General features: G+C 41.0%; 1 protein-coding gene across 7 annotated transcripts in view; it reads right to left on the bottom strand.

Annotated features, from left to right (window-relative positions):
• Positions 1–11,102: 11,102 nt before the first annotated feature.
• LOC132235739 (protocadherin alpha-C2) overlaps positions 11,103–22,211 on the bottom strand; it is a 158,141-nt gene continuing 147,032 nt past the window's right edge. For 6 of the 7 annotated variants that reach the window (XM_059698612.1, XM_059698609.1, XM_059698613.1 and 3 more), the window contains exon 4: positions 11,103–13,059. In XM_059698612.1, coding sequence (XP_059554595.1) covers positions 12,749–13,059 — 311 coding nt within the window. In that variant the 3' untranslated portion in view covers positions 11,103–12,748. The remainder of the gene's footprint in view (positions 13,060–22,211) is intronic. The other variant, XM_059698608.1, reaches the window with a different exon arrangement.

Genomic DNA, 22,211 nt, shown 5'->3' with positions numbered 1-22,211 from the left:
CACTGAGCTGGAGAGTGCTCATGTTTTCCCTGTGGCGAGGAAGGGTACTCTTGAAATATGGAAAGTTTAACTAGAGCCTCCCAGATGAATTATTTTTCAGTTTAAAAGTTGGCTGCTTTCTATCACCGAGATCAGAAACACAGTGGCCTAATAAGTAACTGCGGACATTTTGAAACATCCTAATATTTAAAAGGAAATTAAAAGGAAGTCTTGCATGCTATCATTGCTAAAAATCACAAACAGACACACACATACTGAGTCACTGTAATAATTCTCTAGTCTTACTTCACTGAATCCCTGCAGATCCAATTTGGCACCAAATAACAGCCCATTCTTCTCTGCCAGCCTAGTCATTGGGAGCTGATGAGGAGGCAGATAGCACCTTAGCTACAGAAGAGAAAGAAGTGCTTTTCAGGTGACAGTTTGTTTTGGAAAAAGTCTGCAAAAGTAAAAGTCTGGCTGTGGTTTTTTTGTTTTTTTGTGTGTGTTTTTTTCTGAGCAACACTAAGCAGTATTGGGGAGTTTGATCATGGCATCTTTGTATGTATGTATGTATGTATGCATGCATGTATGTATGTATGTATTTTTAATCCTCACCCCAGGATATTTTCCCATTGATTTTTAGAGAGAGTAAATGAGAGAGGGAAAGACAGAGAGAAATATTGATGTGAGAGAAACACATTGATTGGTTGCCTCCTGCATGCACCCCAACCAGGGCCTGGACTGGGGAGGAGCCTGCAAACGAGGTACCTGCCCTTGACTGGAATCAAACCTGGGATCCTTCAGTCTGCAGGCTGAAGCTCTATCCACTGAGAAAACTGGCTAGGGCCCATGGCATCTTTTCTTAAATCAACTTAATTACGTAGGAATTAGGATACCTGAGTTTGCCTCTGATTATGTCCCTGACAATTACAAGTCATCAACTTACTTACTGTTTCTCCTTCTATGCAAGTGAAAAATAAAAGTGCCCATACCTGTCAAAGGGGATTTCCGAGCCATTGGTGACTGGAGACCAGGTGTTTCAACCTCCAAGATGAAAAGAATGTTCACATCTTCAGTTCCAAGCCTTAGCTTCTTGCAAGAAATGCAAACTGCTCCTCTCAAAAGAGACCTCACTTATGCAAAGAGCGCAGCCAGAGGCAGATACCAGATTCAAAGTGGGAACCTGTCAGTAATGTCTACAAAAGGAATTAGGTTCCTAGAAGGACACAGTGTACCAAGAGGGATGGACAGCCTTTTATAAGGAGCATGTTGGGGTGGGGGGGGGGGGTGATGGGGATTTAGCGCAGCTGATATCATTTCAACTAAAGTCAACTTTTTTCTGATGCCAATTTACCTAATTAATTCAGCTAAAATTAGCATTTGCTAGAGAGCATTGTTTTTGTGTGTGTTTTTTAAATATATTTTTATTGATTTTAGAGAGGAAGGGAGAGGGAGAGAAAGACAGAAACATAAATGATGAGCGAGAATCATTGATTGGTTGCCTCCTGCATGCTCCACGCTGGGGATCGAGCCTACAACCCGGGCATGACAGGAATTGAACCGTGACCTACTGGTTCCTAGGTTGATACTCAACCACTGAGCCATGCTGGGCCAGGCAAGAGCACTAGTTCTTAATCCTTACTGTGAATTAAGTGATTCTGACCTAGGGAATTTTAAAAAATACGAATGCCCAGGCCACATCCCCAAAGATTCTGATTCATTTTGCCTGTGGTTGAGCCCAGGCATTATCAGTAAACAAATAATACAGATAAAACAATAATATTTTAGTGTAAATATGTTCCCACTATTGCATGAAACATTGCATGAGACACACTAAAAATTATTTGCTATTTATCTGAAATTTAATTTAACTGGCTGTTCTATATTTCTGTTTGCTAAATCTGGCAATTCTACCTGAGACTCTAGCTTTAGCCAGCATTAACAATCCCACTGTTCTTGTGTATGTACATCATACAGGTTGTCCTGAGTTTGTCTAATGTTTTCTGAATAATTTTGCATCTTTTAAAAAGTATATTTTTCCCATTTTTAGGCAGTTCAAAAATTTGTTTTTAGACTGTTAGTTTCTAAGGGACCACTGCATACCTATAAATTTCATATTTTTAATAAATGTTTTAGGTTTCATGTGCTTCTTTCAATTTAACCTTTTTGAGTGTTTATTTCCTTTTTGCTATTTTCTGTTATTGTGTTTAGGTGAAATAATGAATATCTTGGATTTACTTTAACATTCCAGGGGAGGGGAAGTAAGGAGATAAATAAAATAGGACTGGCAAAATGATAATTGTTCAAAGCTGAACCATGGCTATATGAGGGTTCATTGTACTATTCATTCTAATTTATGTATTTCAAACTTTTAATACAATTTTTAAATTCAAAAAAGTAAATAGATGTTATAGACATCCCTAAGGAGTGAAGGATCAGGTAGAGACTGGAAGGATCAAGTCATTAGCGCTCCCCCAGAATGGAAGGAGTGGAGAAGTGTCATCTCACATCTTTGTAAAGATCAGAAATTCTGATTGTTAAAAAAATTTAATAATTTCATAGGTGACAAATGATATCTAATTGTTTCATATTTTTTTGCCTTTGATTATTAATGAGGTTGAACAGTTGATCATTTCCCAAAATATTTTCAAATTCTCTGGTCTGCTGATATCTCTTAAAGACTGAACATGTTTATTAATTTGTATGGATTCTTTATTATATTTTCTGTTAATATTTTTGGCAGTTCGCCTTTTAACCTATGGACATGAAATAAATGTGTGTAATCAAATCCATTCTATTTTTTTGTGCTTCAGTTTTATGCCTCTAAACTTAGAAGCTTCTTCTCCCCTTTTCAAACTGTTTTAAAGCCAAATTTGCTGCTCAGATACTTAAAGTCATCTTGTATTCTGCTAAATAATTGACACCTGTTGTGTACCAGTCTCAGCCTATCAATACGGTGTTTAATAGTCATGCATTTTTGTTTTACTCTAGTTCTTCTATGGTTTAACTTATATTTAATTCTTTAGTCCAAATGGCATTTATGTTTTGTTGTCTGGTATGGGTGAAAACCCTTTCATCTACCTTCAGCCAATCCATTACGTATCTCCAAGTTCCCTTTTCTTGACCTCTGCTTTCTCACTTCTCCACAGGCAAGCAAATAGTGAGGGAATGAAGTGAAAAAGAAATACAAAATTATATGACTTTTGTTTTTTTTAATTAGAAGGGAATAGTTATCTGTAAGTGACCAACTTTTTCTGGACACTCTTTTTGACTAGTAGCCAACAATGTGCATGTTTTCTTGAAATTAAAATAAAAGTTCTTTGAAAGTATCCAGAAGAAACCCTTGAAATATAAGGCAGAAAATCAACTTAACTTACTGTTAAAGCATGCAAATATGAGAAAAGAATACATTCAGCATGCCCTAGGTAATTTGTTGGATTGGAAAAACTAAATTTCAACCCAAGTAAATATTATGTAGATTCACTTTATGTAAATGATTTTTTTGCAGCATGTTGACTTTCTGAGTTGTTATTGAGTTTTATTTTTTAAATATATTTTTATTGATTTCAGAGATGAAGGGAGAGGGAGAGAGAGATAGAAACATCAATAATGAGAGAGAATCATTGATTGGCTGCCTCCTGCACACCCCACATTGGGGATTGAGTCCACAACCCAGGCATGTGCCCTGACTGGGAATCGAACCATGACCTCCTGGTTCCTAGGCCAATGCTCAACCACTGAGCCACCCCAGCTGGGTGAGAGTTTTAACTATAACCTGATTTTCACTGGAGATGAGAAAGGGTTTAATAAAGATAGTATGGGAAGGAGGAGGAAGAGCAGAGGAAAGAGAAAGAGGAGGGGGGAAATAGTGAGGAGGAATAAAAAGAATTAGGGGGGAAGGGAAAGCACATGGGAAAGAGGATGAATTGGAGAGTTGGGAGAAAAAGGGAAGAAAGGAATAGAAATTGATTTCCAGTCATTCAAAATGGGTTCGGGTGCCATGTTGTCAACTTTTTAAAAATGGCTCACATTTATTAAAAACTTCCTCTGTTCTAAGATCTTTACAGATATTCTTTTAAATCAGTTATCTCTCCTGGTGTATGATTAGACGTTAGTGTCAAAATTCACTTTCTTATTATTTACAGACATTACCTATTCTTTCAATAAACCTAAGATCCACACAGGACAGGCTCCAGGTCTGCTACCTGGGGAGTTAGTGAAACTTCTAAACAATGACATGTGGGCTCCTTTTCAGGAAAATCTTGAATGCTCTAGTTTAGTCTCGTCACTATGAAGAGTGGAGGGTACAACTCCAGAGCAAGGCGATTGGCCCACTATACTCAGTGGTTTCTAAGCTCCTGATCTAGCAAGCCCTTTGGGACCCAGGCTTAATGCTCCTTCCACTGAAATGTCAAGTCTGCATTTATTACAGTAATTACCCATTGCACGGATATATGGACTGAGCATTGATTCTGAGATCACACACTCTATTTAATATATCTACTGAGCCAAATAACACCATCAATTTTTCACGCTGTTTTAAAGCCAAATTTACTGCTCAATCTTGAAGGCATCTTGTATTCTGGTAAATTATTGACACCTGTTGTGTGCCAGTCTCAGCCTGTCAATAACCAAAGTTGTGGCCAGGCCGGCCCTTATGGTTCTTATAATAGCAACGTGCCCTCAACAACAACCATCAGGAAACGTTGGGAAGGGGAGTATTACGTACAGATCCTGCAAATTACACAGCATGGAGCACGAGAGAGCACAGGCCTGGGGTTCTGCTTTTATTGAGATTGTGGGTGAGGGCCTAGGGCAGTGGTTCTCAACCTTGGCTGCACATTAGAATCACCTGGGAATCTTTTTAAAATCCTGACTTCTGGGCTTCATCCTCCGGAAATTCTGTTTCTTTGTTATGGAGTGAGGCCACAACATTATTAACAAAGAAACAGAATTTCCGGAGAATGAGGCCCAGAAGTCAGGATTTTAAAAAGATTCCCAGGTGATTCTAATGTGCAGCCAAGGTTGAGAACCACTGACCTACGGCTTCATGGGCTCACTCTTTATTGATGAATTTGAAACATAGGAGAGAATTTAAAGTGCAAGAAGAGAAAAGGCGAGCCGGCCAAATGGTCAGTTATCGAAATCAACCAAAATCTCTGAAACAAAGGAGCCTGGGGACTGGGAGTATAGGGGGCGTGGCCTGGCTCTTCATTAACTCAAGTGGCTGGTAATGTGTTTATTGAGATAGCCATCTTTGAAGGGGCTTTGCCTTGCCAATCAGTGCTTAAGTCAGGCACTTGCATTACAAAAAGAAAAGCCAACTGTCAGAGCTTACTCTACAATTCTGTATCATACCAAAATTATAATCTTCTGAGAGAAGAGATAAAAAAATTGTGCAATTTATGGTAATTAAACACAAATTAAATCACAATGCTCTGCTTATCATATTTTCAAAGATGAGAATGGTGGATAATATCCATTGTTAGGCAAGGTGTAAAAATTCTCATAAACTATTGGTAGGAGTATACTGTAGTTCCAGGGCCAATTTTGTAATATGTATTAAAAAAGTTTAATGTGCATATTTTTTAACTTAGTAATTCCAATTTTGGGAGCATATCCTGAAGGAATACTGGGTTAATATGCCAAATATGGTTTTAAAAAATGTTCATTGTAGCACTGTTTATAGTAGTAAAGTTTTGGAAAACCTTTATTTTCTATTAACAGGGACTAGTTAAATCAATTATAGTATAGCCATATTATGGAATATATGTAAATAATTTAAAAGATTTATATTTTTATTTATGTGAGGAAAAGTATACCACAGAAAGTAAAACTAGCACTATTACACATAAAGTTCACAAAGGCCTTCCAAATTTCCTATTTGGGATACACCGAGCCCAGGTTTTAGAAAGCTCAGGCACTGAATTTATCATTGCACACAAGTGCTATTTTGTTTTGTTTTTAGAGCAGAAATCTGAATGTAACTCAATTGTCCATTAATAGAGGAAAAGCTGAATGCATTATGACTTTGCTGTTAGGGTAGCCAAAGGAGGAATGCACAAGGCCAAAGTGGTGAGGGATTACGAATTAACTTATGAAAAAGGCCTGGACGTAAGGAATCTCTGGCCATTTCCCATTGTGGCGATAGCAATTATCTAAATCTCACAATGGGTTAAAATTGAAAGTGCAGTTTTCAGGCCATTGAGACTTACTTTCTAGTTTATATTGTGACCAAACAGTGTTACAAAAGAAAATGAGGCCCTAACTGGTTTGGCTCAGTGGATAGAGCGTCAGCCTGCAGACTCAAGGGTCCCAGGGTCGATTCCGGTCAAGGGCATGTACCTTGGTTGTGAGCACATCCCCAGTAGGGAGTGTGTAGGAGGCAGCTGATCGATGTTTCTCTCTCATCCATGTTTCTAACTCTCTATCCCTCTTCTTTCCTCTCTGTAAAAAAATCAATAAAATATATTTTTTTTAAAAAGAAAAAGAAAATTAGGTGCTTGGGCCTGATCTCCCCCGTGAGTGTGCAGAGGGAGTGTAGCATGGCCCACGAGAGAGGAAGGGTAAGTAAGACCACAATTCCAAAGGTGTCCTCACTGCTAAATAAATCACCATGAGAAATGAGGGTGACCCTCCAGACTGGGTGTCCCAATCCAGAAGGACCCAAAGCTGAACAGCTGAGGAGTCTTCTGGCCTAGTGCTAGGACTTTTGAGACAAGAGACTTTCAAAAGTCAGTGAGAGAGAGTGGGCAGAAGACTCGAGATGAGGGAAATTGAGAAACATCACTCACCTAGAGAAGATTGGCAGGTGTGAGATGAGGGTCAGCAATGGAGACGGACAGGTTCCTGATCCAGTATCCTCCTTGGCTGGTGGGCCCATAAGGGAGGGGGGCCTAATCGAGTCACCCGGGTAGCATTTGGAGGTAAGCCCAGGACGAGCTGCCACTGCCTACTGCTCTCCAAGTAGCAAACTTGGTGACTGAAGCCAGACAATGGCTCCTCTTCCCTGTGGAACCTTCCCAGGTTTAGGCACCAAATGTTACGGTTGCCAAAGGAGGAATGCAAGAGGCCAAAGTGGTGAAGGATTATGAATTTATTAGGTCATCTGGATACCAGATGAGCTGAGCCCCAAAATGGCACCAGCATCCAGAGCCAGAGAATCAGAGATTTAAAGGACTCTAGGCAGACTTTTTCTGGGTGGAGAATTCTCTGGGCAGGTCCAGTTAATTTGCATATTGCCCTGATTAGCCAATGGGAAGGGTAGCGGTTGTACGCCAATTACCATGTTTCTCTTTTATTAGATAGGATATATACCTTCAGGGTAATGAGCATGGTATTATTTTGTTTTTATTTTTAAAAGAAAGCAATTATACTTCTGTGAGATATACATGTGACATATATAACATGTGACATAGATATACATATGAGATATGTTTAATTCTCTACATTTTCCCTAACTGGTTATAACAATGGGGTTGCTATAGACCACTCATAGGCACAACTTCAAAGGGAGAAAAGCACCAGGCTCATTGACTGAACTCTCCATCCTAATTATAATAGCAGTATGTATGTGTGTGTGGAGAGAGAGCAAGAGAGAAATGTGGAAAAACACACCTGAACATTAACACTAAATACCTGTGTGAGAGAGATTTGAAAGAAGCTGGTGATCAGATTAATAATTTTTCTTTCTATGCCTCTGGATTCTTTGATTTATAAGAAAGAACATGTACCACTTTTATAATAAGAATTCAGTGTCACAAAATTTAAGTTAGGCTAGTGAAAGCAAAGCTTAAAAATGGAAAGTATTCAATCTCCTGTACCTTTAGATCTTTTGGCAAATTTTTTCACTCTGCTCTAAGACCAGCTGCTGGCTGAGTGCTTGTCTGAATTGGTCATGTTCTTTGTGGGTTGATAATGCCCAAGTCGCATGGTAAGTGCATAACCTAACAAATTGCTGGACTTTATATTTTTCATGACCCAAGCTCCTTCATTTCTTTATTCAGACTAGACTCCATACTACAGAACTAAAGTTACCAGTGTCTATCTCTCAGGAGCTTAAACTCACAAACGAACTCATAGACTTTTTCTTTTTTAGGCAAAAGATTTTATCATTTAATGTTTCAGCAGGCATTTCCCCACGGATCAACCCCAGGAGACAATGGGAACCAACAAAACATGTTACCTAGTTAGTTCTGACAATAAGGTTGCTTTTAGGCAGTTTCAAAGGGAGAGTAGCACAAGGCTTGTTAGTAAAACCCTCTTCCTAATTATAATAGGAGTGTGTGTGTGTGTGTGTGTGTGTGTGTGTGTGTGTGTGTGTGTGTGTGAAATCAGAAGGGATTTTTAGGTTACAAGTTATATATTCTGCTAGCCAACAGCCAAGCTAATTCTGGGAGAATTAGCTCCTTCTAGGAGGGCAGGAAGAATATGAAAACATGATGAAATAGAGTGAAGGAATGGCCCACTTTCTATTTCTTAGGGAAGCTCTTTAGCTTTCAAGTAATAGGGGAGTATATCTGTAGTTCTGTGTGTGCTTTTGGCATACTTCTTGATGTTCTGGTGGTTTTAAAATCTAGATTTAACACTAGAATTGCATTAGTGTTTGATCAGTCACATTGATGCTTTAGGATTGAGTATTGAATTTCATAACATAAAACACACTAACACAAGATCCTAAAACTCAGAATCTTACCTAGGAGCCTAAAAGCCAACAGCTAAGGAAGGCTCTGAACCTTCACTGGGGAGCTTCACCCTTTAAAATTGGATGAATTGCAATTCTTCTAAAGAGTGAATCCTGCACTCTGTATATGTGAACCCCATATCACATAGCCTGACCCTTAAAAAAATAGAACTTGGGTTGTTCCTGATTAGCTGTGGGACAGTAGGCAAGTGTGTGGATCTTTTGGTGTTTTGCCCTCCTGCCAAAAGGAGTAGTTGGAGGTGAGTCTTCTCTTTCTCTCTTAAGCGCACATGAAATCTATTCATTTGAACATGCAGAAACCTTTGTTCCCTGACTTTCAGATCACTGATTATTGATGTGGAAGAGCTATAAAAAGACTGGTCACCTGGCCACTTACTTAGAGACCTGATTATTATTTATAATAGAAATAGGTAAAGAGTTGTGAAACTGACGCCATTAGAATTTCAAAGCAGGAGTGAACAAAAAAGTAGAGGGGTGAAAATACTTTTCTTGCAGTCTATATTGAATTATTTTACCATTCCTTATTCAAATTTTAATCTGTGGAGATGAAAACAAAGAATTATTATTAATAATAACTATTTATTAAGCACTATGGTGGGCCAGGCACCTAAAACCTCTTTGAGATTATCTTACTAAATCTTCTCCACAAATCTACAATAATTATTAATAAATACTATAATTATTACTATAATAAATATAGTAAAAAGTATAATAAATACTATAATTATTCTTATGCTATAGATGGTGAAAGAGAGGCTGAAGAACAGAGTGGCTGGCCCAGGTTTCCCCAGCTAGTAAGCAGCAGAGCTACTGTGATTTATTTCTCTCTGTAAGTAGAGTCACCACACACTCCGTTTGCCTGGAACAGTCCCAGGTTACTTGTATCCTGAAGAAATTATTAACTGGACCCAACAACAAATCATATGGTCACTCTATCTCAAGGTTTCTCAAATTTGGCACTGACATTTGGGGTTGGAAAATTCTTTGTTATTGGGGGCTTTTCGGTGTATTTTGGGGTGTTCAGCAGCATCCTTGGCTTCGACCCACTAGATGCCCGAAGCAACTCTCACCCAAGTACCAAAAACCAAAAATGTCTCCAGGCATTTTTCCCTGAGGGGAAAAATTGCTCCCAGTTGAGAATCACTGCATCTACAATTTATGCTCATGAAAATTTAACTACAAAAGGACAAGACAGTCAATTTGTTACAGAACATGTACCATGAACTGAACTACCTATTACAGTGGCTGGCACATACACTGTATTCAATAAAAGTTCACTTTGGGGGGCATTATTTGACCAATTGTAGAGAGGTGCAATTGTAGAGAGGTGCAAGGCTAAACAAATAATGAGCAAGATGACTGGAGGGCTCTAGTGATAACAATTGGTTTGTTGCAACTCTTATTGGAGAAGACTGACATAGGGTACTGGCAAGCGACCCAGAAACCTCCTGGCTGCCCATTTGAGTAATACTGTGGCATTCGATTATTGATTCCACTGGGTGTTGTGCCTTAGTAATGAACGTAAGAGCCAAGGAGATAGCCAAGGAGTGATGTGGTAAGTTTCATTCTGCAACTTTCCTCAAAAATAGCAGCTAAGGATAATCAGTCTCCTATTTCCTCCTATTCTTATACTTAGAAATGACCACCATTTCTTTCATACCACCATTTTCCATTTATTAGCAATAACAGAGGAAATACCAGTAGCACCAATTAAAAATGAATCCACATGACGTGTTTTATCCTTACAGCTGTAATAACTAGTAACTAACATGGATTGGAAAGCACTTTGCAAAGGTAAAAAGTGCTGTACAGTTACATTATAATTATCATCATTAATAAATTAGCCCAATTCTCCTAGTATTCAAAAGGCACGTAAGGTCAGATACATGGGTTTCAGTGGGGCAAAATGATCACAACCTATAATGTAGCAATGGTTCAGACGTGTTGGCAACAAGTTTTACCCCATGCAATCCTGCAGAGCTGAAGTTACACACCCTTCAAAATATGGGAGAATGAAGCTGAAAATAGAGAAAACAGATTTTTTTTTGAGATTTACTGCTTTTGTTTTAATAACAGACCCCTACCTCTTTTACGTTAACTTTTAAAATATAATTACTCAAACTTCTAAATTGTACATTTTAACAAAATCAACATTTCTTATTTAAGGTGACAGTAAATTTTATTATTCTCTATGAGTTGATATTCCAGACATCATTAGAATTTCAAAGCAGTCTGCAACTTGAAAGAGGTCAGATTGGTAATTTTGTGCTTGCATACCCTCAGGGAATATCTTTAGTATTCATCCCAGAATTGTTACTAGAAAAAAACAGCTTTATCCATTCCCTTGCCAGCAGGAGTCTTGGCAAGAGAAGGCTCTTGGCTGACCATAAATAAAATTCCTTGAATCACCAATATCTTGATTTAAGAAATAAATTTTACTGTGTCTTACATACACAAAAGCTGATTAACAATGGTTAAAAAAACATTAGTCCACTTTTTCACAGGTGTACAAAAGGAAATATGATGGAATTACATTCAACAATAAAGCTTAAAGTTCACTCTAGGTAATAGTTGCATTAACATTCACATACACAAGCACAGAGTAGGTATATTTCAGGAGTCTTATCATAGCATACAGCATACATATGGGAGATTGATCTCAGGTAACATCATAGGTGTTAGCAAGATTAGCAATTCAGAGTGTTCTGGAAAAGGTAAACAAACCAAAGAGAAGGTGTAGGCTAGCGCACCAAGACAAATCACAGAATTAGAGGATTGCAAAGTCTGCTCACTGTGTGTATGAGAAAACAATATTTTTCTTCAATTTCTGGGTCTTGATATAGTTGGCTAGAGAAGGTTGTGTAGTCAAAGTGCACGTAATTGTTTTTTAGAAAAGAGAGAGAGAAAGATCCTTTTATTTAGTAATTAATACATGCAAGAGGCAGCCCCAGAGTGACCTGAAAGAGTAAAGCTGTGATTGGCAGGTGGCCGGTATAATACAGATGTTCCAGGCAATTCTCTTAAAGCACTTCTGTAGCAGCAATGATCATTTAAATGGCTGTAGACTGAATTCGGTTTTGAGGCGAGTTTAGGGGAATTGTCTTCATCATAGCTCTCTTTAAAGATTTATAGTTATAGATTTTCTCTGTTTTAAATAAATCTATCAAACAACAAACAGCATAAAGTGAGGTGTTGGGGTTTTCTTTTTTTCTTTTGCTTTTGCATATGTGTTATTGGAAAAGGATCTGGCCTTTTCATAAACACCGTGTGCAAAAGAATTTTTCATAAAGTGAGCACAAGGACATGTACAGGAAACGCATCAGATCTGCTTCTGTTGCCCTGGCTGGCCCCCTGCTAAACACTGAACTGTTGACGTGTAGATACAATTCAGGTCTTCGGTATAATGACATCACAGCCAACAGACTTTAGGGACTGCTAAAGCCTTGTCCGTGAGGACAGTTTGGCTGATCGAGGGTGGCCACCACCTCTTGAGTTGTAAGATTTAGAAAGTCTGGTTCCTTTTAAATTTCACATTTCCCCTCCCGACTGGTAACTCCCAGTGTCGATTTGCCTTTGTTTCCCAGCCCTCCTTTCACCAACTAGTTTAATCTGGCCCATCCCAGCCAATGCGGCACCCACATACCCCTGGTGGCCACACATGCCTAGTGGCCACAGATACCCAAGCTGCTGGATCTTAAAACCTTTCAGCCTGCCCTGCAAGTGTCATCAAGACAGGATCCCCGGAGCTCAGGGCAGAGAGTCCAACCTCTCACTGGCGGGGCTGGGAAGCCTCTCCTTTGCGGCGGAGGAGAAAGGAAACTTGGGTCTGCTTTTTAGGTTCTGAAAACAAGCCAGAGTGGAGAGAAAGAGTTAACACCAGACTTAGCGAAGCTTTTCAGACAAAAGCTGTCCAATGAGACCTAGACAAACTCAGGGAACTTCCTGCAGGTTTTTGAGGTCTACTGAGAGGGTGGATAGGAGAAAGGAGGGGGAGTTGCTACACGGGAGAGAGTTGCCATTATTACAAAAACTGGCTAAGTGGCTTATTTCCATTACAGGACCTCACTGGTCACTGTTGTCGGTCGTGCTGTTCCCTTTCTCTTTTTTCTCCTGGGTCTTGTTACCCTTCTTCTTTTTCTTCTTTTTCTTGGTCTCCTCCTTTTTGCCGAAGGTTATGAAGTCACTTTTGTCAATTTGGCTGTTAGTGGGCTCCTGCCGGATGGAGATGATTGCAGGAGATCCTGGGATAATGAATTTGTCTGGCAACTCACCGGGACCAGATTGTTTGGGGTTGCCTGGTCCGTATTTAAAGGTCCAGCTGTTGCTGTTGACACCAGCACCGACTGGAGGGGACACCTCTCCTGCCTCAGGTTCTGAAAGACAAAACATCACAAGTCAGTAAGGGAGTCAGCCTTCCATGCCACAGTAGTGGGTAGAATATAGGAAAAGCTACACAGACAGGCCTGGCCCCCAAGAAAAAGAAAAAGAAAAACAGAATACCTGAGGTCAACTGTAAACAGGGCATTCCCTGGAGCAATCAGATATCCTGGGACATTTTTTCTTGTAGTCACCTCACAAACTGAAATACCTGAACCTCACCTGATGTCAGGTACTACGCTACTGTTTCTTAAGCCAGTCTAAGGACCGCTGGAGTCTCCAAGTTCTGTCAGAATTTTTTAAATACAGGTTTCAATAACGACGGTAACTTAAAAGGCAGCTGATATGATAGATTCTGCATCATCTGGATGGTGCTCCCCAATTTAAGAACTGCTAGGGGATTTCAGAAGCCTTGTTTGCAATTGTATTCAAAATGCTTTAATTGTCTTCAGCTAATGGGGAAAAGAAACCTAAAAAGAAATACATGATGCAGTTTAGAATGTTTTTTAAAAAGCAGAATATGTTACTTTTAGTGTATGAATTCAAGAAAACTTCAGCTACAAAATATATTTTAACACCTACTCCTTCCCCCAAAAGAGATAAATGTAGTTGAATTAATTACACTTGAACCTTAAACAACATGGGGTTGTTAAAGGCACTGAACACCCCCCCACCCCCGCCCAAGTAAAAAATCTACATATAACTTTTGACTCCCAAAGAACTTAACTACTAATAGCCTACTGTTGACTGGAAGCCTTGCCACTAACATATACAGTGTATTAACACATACTTTGTAGATTATATGTGTTATATAATGTATTCTTATAATTAAGCCAGAGAAAAGAAAATGTTATTAAGAAAAATATAAGGAAGAGAAACTACATTTACAATATTATACTTACTTATTGAAAAAATCCACATATTAGTGAACCCGTGTAGTTCAAACCTGAGTTGTTCAAGAGCCAACTGTATTTAATCCTAATTCTATTTTAATAACCTTGCGGAGTGGTGACATGAAGCAGAGGAGGGATGGGAGTAAGTGTGGGCATCGAGGGACACTACCCAGCATAAGAGAATGGGATCCTGTTGTACATCAGGCCTGCTTGTTGGGATAAAGCACTGGGAGCCAACCTCACTTGCCAAGTCCAGTCCCCTCCCTCAATGTGCTTACAGTCTGGATGGAACTTATACTTAAGCAACTATAAACCAATTTGATAACTGCAACAACCAAGGTACATGTGAAGAATTATAGGACTCAAGAGGAGAAAGTAATTAATTATACTTGAGAAAGTCAAAGGAGATGCCAGAGAAGAGATTAAATTTACACTGAGACTTGGGGAAATAATTACACATCCACAAGGGTTTTCAATATAAGACTTTCCCAAGAGTCTAGTTGGAAGACACACCATAAAGTATACCCATGACTTCTAGAAGAGTAGAGGTCAGCGCTAGAGAGGAAGAGTAATGGTCTGTCTGGGCAAAGTGACCTCAGGGGCCATGGCACTGGAACCTTTGACATCACAGTAATGTTCTTCTATCTGGCACTGCTCCTTTGCTGGAGTTGTGGTGCAGGGTAAGGATGTTGCAAATTTAATTCAAGTACCAGCAAGCAGAGGGGGGAGGGAGTAAGAAACTTTCTTTTCTCCCCTAAGCCCCTTTCCCTACACCATGCTTCCCCTGCCAGAGCTCACTGCCACAATAGCTCTTTGGATAGAGACAGTAGATATTTTTTCTCTGAGACTACTTCCTTTGATTCATCTAATATAATCAAATCTGCACTTGATCTCAGCCAGAATCTGCCTGTTTACCTTTCAAACACAGGCCCTGACCCTGACAGACTAAGACAAAAGTGGGAAATGTATTTAGGAGCCTGGATTTGGCATCCAGGGGAACTGGGTTTCAACACCACTCTTCAGTCCTTTATTGCTCTTACAGGAGGCCAGGATGGAAATTTCTCTCCAACCACACCCAGAACTCTGCACGCGGCCTTTAGGACTGTCATCTGGAGATGCAGAGCTCAGAGATACCTTTATCTTGCAGAACTGAGGAACATTAATGGCCATGCCTATTGGCCGAGGGAGCCCCTCACAGCAGCACCACTAAGGGTTAATGAGCTCTTTAACAGTCTTTGAGCTTCTCTGGGCTTTGCTGGGAGTCTTAGTTGGGTTTGACTCGGCCTGAACTCCAAGAAGCAATGAGACGATCATTCAGGTGCATCCTCCTCATCTTCAGCTTCTGCAGAGCAGAACAAGATCTGCTTTCTCGATCCCTCACAGGCCGTTGTGCCTAACCTGCTCTGGCTGATGAATAAGCAAACACCTCTGATGGCTCTTTCAGGTGAAATAATAGCTTAAGGATCTGACAAACGACATTTACTGACCTTCTGATCTGAGTCCCTTTGGTCAAGAGCACTGAAACCCTTGACCAGCTTCGCCTATGGCTGTGACTTTGGGACAGAATCAAGGAGATAACTCCCTCTGAAGGAGATGAGAAAGACACGCCTTTTATGTCCCTAACCCTGGCCCAGCGCCAGTCCCAGCAAAAGGTCAATCAAGGGAATGTTTTTTCCTTCCGTGCTGCCTCCCTTCCCCCATCCTGGGACCGCCCTTCTCTTCCCCTCAGCTCCCTAACTCACAAGCAGACAAAGACAGGACTGAAAAGCAAGCAGTCAAGACACAAATGAATGGATCGATTAGACTCGAGGATTTCAGACACACATCAAGCAGGTGTGGATCCCTCACATTCAGATAACAACCCAATAGGATTTGAAATTTTTAATAAAACATGATCATCATGGTAAATGGTTTTGCTTCTTTTTTTATTTTTCCACAACAGTTAGGAATACATTTTAAAATCAGAACCGCGTATATATATTTAAAAGCATGTAGATCTGCAACTTTAAAAACTGCCCTCTGGAGGTAGCTGACCACTTCACTTAATCCTGTAATCCAGTTTAGGCACTTCCCTTAGGCACTACCCAGGGCCTTCTTAGCAACATCCCCAATTTTCCTCTTTCGCGCTAAACCAGCTCAGGTGAAGTTCATCTTCCGTGACTGGGAATGATTGGGCTGGAGGCTTTGCCAATGCCAAAGCCAGGGAAGGTCCTGAAGATAGTGAATATGTGCCAGACTTGTAAACTCACCGCCAACCCTATTCTGAACTGCCCTGGACAATCAGCTAAGGCCAGGAGAGGTTTATCTGATGTAAAATAACTTCCCCGAACAGAACAACACAAAGTCATTTTGGCCAAGGATCCTACCTTCAGGAAAGCTCTTTGGAGGGCTAGAGAATTATGGAGGGTATTTAATTCTCTTTTCCTCTCTTTATTTTGCTTTGCTCTTCTGAATGTGAGGGCCTGCCCTGGCTCTATGACTTGATAGTATATAGTCCTGAGCAATGTACATAAATATCTCTGAGCCTGTTTCCTTATTCATAAAATGGAGATGATCACCCTCCTGTCTACATCAAGGTTATGGGTGTAGTTAACATTTATTGTGCCCTTCCTCTCTGTGTGGCACTGGGTTGAGTAGATCAGCGTGCAATGTAATTTTTCGCTCCTCACCATAGGAAGTAGCTATTGCCAATATCCATGCATGTTTTATAGGTACATCTGTTTTATATTAAAAGACTACGGACCGATGGTCACATGGTTATTAAATGGCGAGACCTGGCAGTCTCACTCCAGTTAGGAGACCCACATCCTGAGCTGTGGGTGGCGGCTCTTTGAAAACCCTGCAGCATTATACAAATGAGGCAATTACTGTAATTATATCTGTTTCGTCACCATGTGGGGAACAGAGATATAGGCCGGAGTCTCCAGGCTAGATCCGCTGAAAGGAGCGGAGGTGGGGGGAGGGGTGTGTGGGAGTGACAAGCTCAGGAAAAGCGCTGCTCCGTCTGCAGGTTTCAGCCCCGCCCCTTCGCTCTTCATTCATCCCTTTGTTACCATCTCGGGGATTTGGGTGCTAACGTTAATAAAGAGCTTCCAGAAAACTCATCATTTTGATTAAAGCCGGGAACTATCTTGCCAGACAGCACTCTGGAGCCTGCCTACCGCCCGCACTGCTAGGTTAGCGCAGCCAGCAAAAGGCTATTAAATGATTACAGCCGTTTTCGGCCCGGCAGACAGCGCCCCTGGACGCACGTTCTCGGGCGCAGATGCTCTGCCTCTGGCGACGCTGGGAAGAGGCAGGACACAGAAGGCTCTGCAGGTTCTGGGTTTGCAAGTGAACATCCTGGCTTTCTGAGGGACCGCTGCCTCCACCCCTCCCTTGACTGCTCTCCCACCCGAGTCAGCCACCGCCGCCTTTAAGCAGCTCCGGTTTCATTTGAGCCTTCTTTGGCTTTGAGCAACCATTTCATCTCCGTCTCCTACCTCAGTCTCTTTCTTCCTCTGCGTGTGTGTGTGTGTGTGTGTGTGTGCGTGTGTGTGTGTGCGTGAGAGAGAGAGAGAGAGAGAGAGAGAGAGAGAGAGAGAGAGAATTTGGCAGATTGTAGAATTATACATGCTAAGCCTGATCAAAAGGCAAAATGCACCCGCCACCAAACCCGCTGAAAGACCAGGTTGTAAAACATCTCCAGCTCTCTCCCCTCCCCCCATATCCTGCCATCTGTGGGGGGTGTGGACTGCTGGGACAAGCTCCGCCTCCTCTCCCTCACTCAATCCTTTATGAATCGGGCGACGTTAATCTGAGTAATTACAGCCCACAAAGCATAGGAGAGCCGAGGTCTGAAACCCACACTCTGCTAAGTCAGAGAGAGGAGGAGAAAGCTCAAACCACCTGGGCTGGCATTTCCCCCACCGCTTCTCGTCCTGCAGTTGACAGTGGAAAGAATTTTCCATGGAAACAAGAAATGTAAAAATATACTTCCTGCTCTCTGTAAGACTTTAAGGCTCCATAATCAGAATAGTAGGTTTAGATTTAGCTAGTGTAAATGATGTGATGTTTAGAAAATTATGTAATATTTCTGGGCCTGGGTTTTCATGTGTAAAGGAGATAATAGCACCCACCTCATGGGTTGTGTTAGGATTAAATGCAATTATCCTTAAAGAGCACATAAGGCGGTATCTGGTGCAAAGTAACAACTCATTGCGTTTTACATGCTAGTAAGATCAGAGCAGCAGCAGATTTATTCATTTGTGTAAGGAATATTGATCAGTTACTTATGATGGGTCAGGCACTTTATTAAGCATTTTGCATGTGTATGTATTTATTTGAAAATATATATCTTATATATGTATATATATGTAAAAGATTTCCATTTTATAGACAAGGAAACCGAAGGCTTAAATTACAAGACGATTTGCCCTGAATCACAGAGGGATTTGGTAATAAAGCTAAAAAATTATTCTCTCACTGACTCCCCAGCTCCATAATAGATTTTTATTTCTTTTTACTTCTTGAAGCTTTGGGGATGGGGGAGGAGACAGAGTTGAGTCCTATTCACAGGCCTAGTATTCTGATCCCTAGAGGAGCTGGAGAGGGATAGTGTGTGTGTGACCAGAAGGCAGGCTTGGTGATGGGGAAGCCGATATGGTCCCGCTCCCCAGGGGCCGCCACTCCTGGGGTTTCACCTCCTCCGGGTGGGCTGAGTGATCTGGAAGAAGATTTTGTGGCTGCCTGGTGCCTCAGGCCACAGCTGGGCTAATTTTCAGTAATCTTGGAGCGGAAGAGATAAATACAGTTGCGTATTTTTAAGCCTCAGCTCTTGCTTTGTGCCCAAAATAACTCTGCCATTTCTAGGTTAAGAGTATAAAAACTTCACGTGCTAGGAACCCAGATTCAAAAATCAGAATAGCCGGTCTCAAATCTTCCTAGGTCTCCATAGTCAGCTAAAAAAAAAAAATTAAAATAATCACATTTCTTGTTTCTATGACTACCCCAGGGCTCCTTTTTTTAAAAAAATCATTAAGAACTTCAAGATGGCTACAACATAATAGTAAACCAAACAGGGCTTTTCTAAGTGCTGGGCAACCTGGCTTGGACCCTGAGCCACTGCTGGGTTCCTCCTTCACCACCAAAACTTGACAGTGACTCTTCCCAGGGTCTCACACGGACTCTCTATCCCACCCAAACCTATGTATGGCATAATCTTTCCACCTAATAATAACACTGCTTCTGGCTTGGGTTGAGTTTTCAAACTTTTCTTCTCCAGCCTTCCCCCCTTATTTTGCTACAATCTGTGCTTCTTAAATTTGGCAGCAATCCCAGGCTCTGTGCTGCTGTGTCACTTCTCAGCCTTGAGCCACCATTTCTAGACAAGCAGTGATGTCCCTGCATTGAGGGTATAAAATGGAGGAGCAGTCCGAACACTGCAGCAGGAGAGCAAGGGAACAGTCACCCGGAGGGCCCTCATCCCCACTACCCCCCACACTCTGCAAATACCACTCCACTGAAACTAAACAGTTTGAATCCTCTTTACCGTGTGCCAGGTATTGTACTAAACGCCAGAATATTACATTGAATAAATGCTAGCATGTTTGCGTGCTTAGCATGAGCTAAGCACTGAGCTAAGCATTTTTGCATGTATTGTCTCATTTAATCCCTATAGCAGCCTACAGTCTTGCATCTTTCACACACTAATAAACCTGAGGCACAACAATTAAGTGCTACAGCAGGGATCTGAGGCACTGTGCAAAGCCACGCTGCCTCCCTTAAGCTCACACACGTAAAATTTAAACAAACCTGCCCTTCACTCTCCATGTTTTCTCAGACATAATCAAGACCAAATCCACCAGAATTACCTAAGAAAATTTCCAAAGCCAGTTCTTTTTACAAAAAGGCTGCACACACCTCACTTTGGGTGCCTCATTTCTAGACACTCTAAGTTTCCAACCCTTGCTTTAGGTAGAGAACAACACTAAGTTGATAAGATAGCTCATGAGTTAGTCTTCAGATATTATAGGTTGTTTTAAAGATTCATAGAGCAGAGGGGGCTTATATGGTCTCCTTTCTTAAAAACAAACAAACCAACCAGTCTTCTGGTGGCTCTCCATTGCTAGCAAAAGGAACTCCAAGTTCTCTAGCTAGATTTTTAAGGCCTTACAAAATCTGACTTCAGACTACCCTTCTGACCTCATTTCCCAACAGTCCTTCATCCCACTCTATTCCTCAGATGTACTCATTCCATTTACCCAGATTACACACTTCTGATTTTTTTTTTTTTTTTTTTAGAATGCATGTATTGTTCCCTTTGCCTGGAACTATCTTCCTTCCCACATCCTACTTGCCATGCTTCAATACCCAAATTACATGTCACATAATTTCTGACCTGGTCCCCTAAATTCCCAATTCCATCTTCTGGATTCCCACAACATCCAGTATTCATGGTTATTGAGGAAGCATTAGGGCCCAGTGAAAACAGTTTGGGGGACTCTTTCAGGAAAGGTGAACCAGCTTACCATATTTACATGGGGCTTGTTTTGATTACAACATAGATAGGATCTGAGTCCCATTCTGGACTGACAGGCCCTGGTGGCTTGTCTCAGCTTCCTTTCCCCTCATTGGCCCTGGCTATGCATGGCACTATTATGGTCCTTATCACATAACATGGTAATATTTCTGTTTTATTTCTTTACATTTCTGTTTCCACATACTAGTTTATAAGAACAGGACTGTGTTATATTGAATATTATATTTGCATCACCTAGAACAGAGACTGGTCTTAAGCAGATGGTTAATAAATATTTGTTTAATGAATATATACTAGTGAGTAATTTTAAAGAGAATGGTGGTGGTGGTGGTAGTTTAAGGAGGAGTTCTAGGGACCTGCCTATGCAGTGGGTTTTGTGAGGATCTTCACAGGGTCCTTCAAAACATCACCATTTAGAAGGCGAGCATCCTGGAGGCAAGGTTGTGATCCTGAGTGAGAAAGGACCAAAGCAGATAACTTATATCTCTTAGTCCTTATATTTAAAGAGAGCTATTAAGAGCTCATCCTCCTTAAAAAATTTCACCAAGGAAGATATTTAGAATCAATTATACTTGGTTGAATAGAGGGAAACTGACATGACACTGATCATTGACTAAACAGGACCCCATTCACTGCAGACAACGGGGACGGCAGTTTTAGTGACATCTTGGTGACACAGGAGCCTGCAGGGGATCTGAACTCCAAGGGAGCTCTTTCATGGGTCTCAGCCTAATCACTGTCAGAGGCATGAGGGGTGGTTTATTCTCCAATCAGAGCTGCTGAGAGCCTCCAATCAGACGCTCTAGGTTTTGGAGGTGCCTAGCCTGTTTGGATTTCAAGGAGATAGCTAGTATGAGAATAGGTTTGTTATGCAAAATGCTCCTAAAAACAACACACCAACAAATCCTGAATACATGTATATCCATAGATTTTGCCCAAAATCACCCTCACCCCTGACCCTGATGCCTCATTGAGGAAAAGCAAGTGAGATGTCGGAATACTGACAAAGCACCTCCTCTGCTCCACTTCCCACAACCCCCAACACACATACACGCCAATCGGGCTCTGCACTTCCTTCTTCAGGGAAGTCCTGGGTATACATTCTAATCTGCTTTCACCTAGACACAGATTCTAGATGCATACAGGACAGGTAATATATGTTGCCTCTGTCTCCTGGCATTACCCTGGGGAGAGTAACTTTTCTGCTAGCTGCCATGCCCTTTAATTGAATCCTTCCAGATTAGCCTGTGGATGATTCAAAGAGTACTGTCTTGTCCTGACTGCTCCCCAACTTTAGGAAAAATACTCTTAAGCCTGGGACAGAACAATATCCCTTATCCCTTAATAATGCAGCGGGAACCATTTTCCTCTTGTCTCCACATTTCCACCCCTGCCCATAGAGAAGGGATTACCCACCAAACCAATAATCCATCCTGTAGCGATAGGTTAGGAAGGGAGCTCTTACCTTTAGCTCCACTTACTTACTCTCCCCAGTAAGGAAAAGTTGTTCATCGGATTGGGGAGATTTCCATAAATCAGACTTTATTCTTTTGTCATTTTAAAAAATTATTTATTTTTAATCTTTATGGTTGAAAGTACATAAATCATACTTTAAATAGATTGTGCTTCTTGATTGAACAAAGTTAGCATCAACAGTCACTATTCCTTCATGACATACTTCTCTAGTTCTCTTTCTCTCTCTCTCTTCTAGCTTAGCCTCTGTTTGGTCATTAAA

This window comes from Myotis daubentonii, chromosome 5, assembly GCF_963259705.1.
Source record: "Myotis daubentonii chromosome 5, mMyoDau2.1, whole genome shotgun sequence".
NCBI lineage: Eukaryota > Metazoa > Chordata > Mammalia > Chiroptera > Vespertilionidae > Myotis > Myotis daubentonii.
This window is presented reverse-complemented; position numbering and strand designations above follow the sequence as displayed.